The sequence below is a fragment of the Austrofundulus limnaeus genome, unplaced genomic scaffold, assembly GCF_001266775.1.
Source record: "Austrofundulus limnaeus strain Quisiro unplaced genomic scaffold, Austrofundulus_limnaeus-1.0 Scaffold112, whole genome shotgun sequence".
Lineage (NCBI taxonomy): Eukaryota > Metazoa > Chordata > Actinopteri > Cyprinodontiformes > Rivulidae > Austrofundulus > Austrofundulus limnaeus.
The window spans coordinates 1,142,368-1,144,837 of NW_013952514.1; the positions used below are offsets into that span (position 1 = coordinate 1,142,368).

The following is a 2,470-nucleotide window of genomic DNA, read 5'->3' on the forward strand; positions in this document are numbered from 1 at the left end:
CATACATACATACATATATACATACATACATACATATGTATTTGACAAATGTAGCAAGCAGGGACTCACTTCCCTCATATCTTAAAGATGTAGTTCAGATCTTTTGAAAAGTGAGGCTTTGTTGACAGGTAATGCATAATATTTCTCTAACTTCTTAACAACAAATTTTTGAATGGCTACAATTTGGAGAAAAAGAGTTAAATTCTCATAAAAAATGGATGAGCTAATGGTTTGTCCGCATCAATATATGTTGATTAATGATTATTTGATGATTAATGATTCAATTACATCAATGCTAAACAAAAACATTGCTCCATAATGTCATCAAATGCACAGTGTGGCTTGATATGAGTCAATCTAACACAATGTTTTTTTTAGATTGAAGCTGGTGTTTTATGCACCAAGTGCAGATGTGGCCAAATAACTGCATACAACAGGTAAAATACTAACTGTTCATACATTTTCCAGAGTTTTACTTCAAGAGAATTAAACTATGATTTTAGCAAAAACATTTCTGTACATTTTTAGGAGTAACTGCACATGTGTTTTTTTCTCCTTCTTTTTTACAAGATTACAGGTAAAAGAAAAAAAGTACATTTGCCAGAAGAAGCAGTGAATCCCTGTAGATTCTTATAACATTTTCTTCTTAATTCAAAAAAGTTTTTTTCTGAGTAAAACATTTTCTCAGTGCAACAGTTTGGCATGATAACAAAACCACGTGAGATTAGAATTACTCATAAAATATTATGTTGTGTTTCTTTTGGCACAGTCAATAAAATTGTCAGCAGATTCAAAGTGATATAATGTTAAACTTATTTAACATTATTTATTGTTGTTTAGAAAGTTAAATGCTAGCACATGCATAAAATAAAAAAGGATAAAACTTAAAATGTCAAAGCATTCTTTCAAAAGTGGCTTTTTGCCACCTCTGTCATCTTCATGCAGGATCTCCCTCTTCTCTGGGACCCTCCACCCCGTTCACCTCACTTGAATCTCTGTCTCCTCTGCCGCCACTCACCTTGGCATCACAGAGTCTCAGGAAGTCCACCGAGAGGTAAGCTTTAATGCCATCGATGGCTCCGGGCAGGGTGACTCCGCGGAGCAGCAGCACAGTCAGGACCACGTAGGGCATGGTGGCTGTGATCCACACAACCTGAAGGAGGCACACAATATGCACACATATTATTATCTGTGAACCATACATTTACAGAGAAGACAAAAGAAAAGCACACATACTTTTACACACAAACAGGTAATATTAAAGAAGCAAATGTGCTATAACTATTTATTAAACGGTTCAAAGGATTCATGACTCAGGCTAAGTACGTTGAAGTAATCTGGGGTTTTCTCATAGAAATAAACATTGATAACATTTGCTGCTATATGTCCTACCTTCCCAGAGGTCTTAACGCCCTTCCAAAGACTGAAGTAAAGCAGAATAATCACCACAGCCAAACAGGAAGTCAACTGCCAGCGAGGACGGCCAAGGTCATCAATACCATTACTGTCCTGAATATGAAGGACCCCTCGTCTGGGAGAGACAAAATCCAGTGAGTGACATCTGCGAGTCATAAAAGTCCTATATCTAACAGCTTAGCACTTTCTCAGCTCAGAAAGATATTCAGGTTTAGAGGCTCCTCAAATCACTGTGAAAAGGTTGTGAACGGTAATACTACATGTTACCTGTTGTACAAAACCCTCCGAATGGCCCCTATTTCAAAGTAGATTTTATTTCTAATGGCCTAACAGCTAATCCAAGAAGGATCAATTGTAAGTAAAGTGGATTGCTGCTCTCATAAAATAACTTGTAAAAAATAAAAATAAAAATAAATAAAAATGACCAATGGTGAACCATGTGTACACTATTTTATTAATTTTTAAATTAAGACATTTTGGCAAAAAGTGAATCAGGATAAACCAGAAGTGTTAGAGCTAGCTGCTGCCACTATGTTTGCTTGCAAATCATATCTGAATTCTTTCCAGATAATATGAGACTGATGGTGATGAAAAGGTTTCTTAAACGGTACTCAACATTTTTGAGACCCATCAAGTTTTGAGATGGCAGCATTCCATTTTTATTTTGGCTGCACTCAGACTAACTATTGGGTTATCAGTCAGGTCACAATGAAACTCCATCCCTCCAGCACAGTTTGTCCAGTAAGCTATGAACAACAGGTAACACATTAATTTTCCATAACATTTCCACAGAACACCATTTCAGACAATCTGAAGTATGCTTTTAAAGTTAGATTGTGCATTATTTGCACAACAAAGACAAGTTCAAGAGCTGCAGCTACTGTTACATGAGTAAAAGACCTTATGTTTCCAAGGAAAATAGATGCAAATAAATCATCTCTGCATTGCAAACAGAAGAGGTTTATTGGTTTATTATAGCTAATCAATATTTTCACTTTATTACTAAACCTCATACTACACACACACACACACACACACACACACACATATATAT

At 35.8% G+C, this 2,470-nt stretch overlaps 1 protein-coding gene across 1 annotated transcript in view; it reads right to left on the bottom strand.

The window, feature by feature from the left end:
* Positions 1 to 2,470, bottom strand: part of slc6a3 (solute carrier family 6 member 3) — a gene marked incomplete at its 5' end in the record, with an annotated part of 29,008 nt that overhangs the window by 12,090 nt on the left and 14,448 nt on the right. Inside the window, 2 exon segments of the mRNA XM_014014255.1 lie at positions 1,019 to 1,153; positions 1,393 to 1,531. Of these exon segments, the coding sequence (XP_013869709.1) occupies positions 1,019 to 1,153; positions 1,393 to 1,531 (274 nt within the window).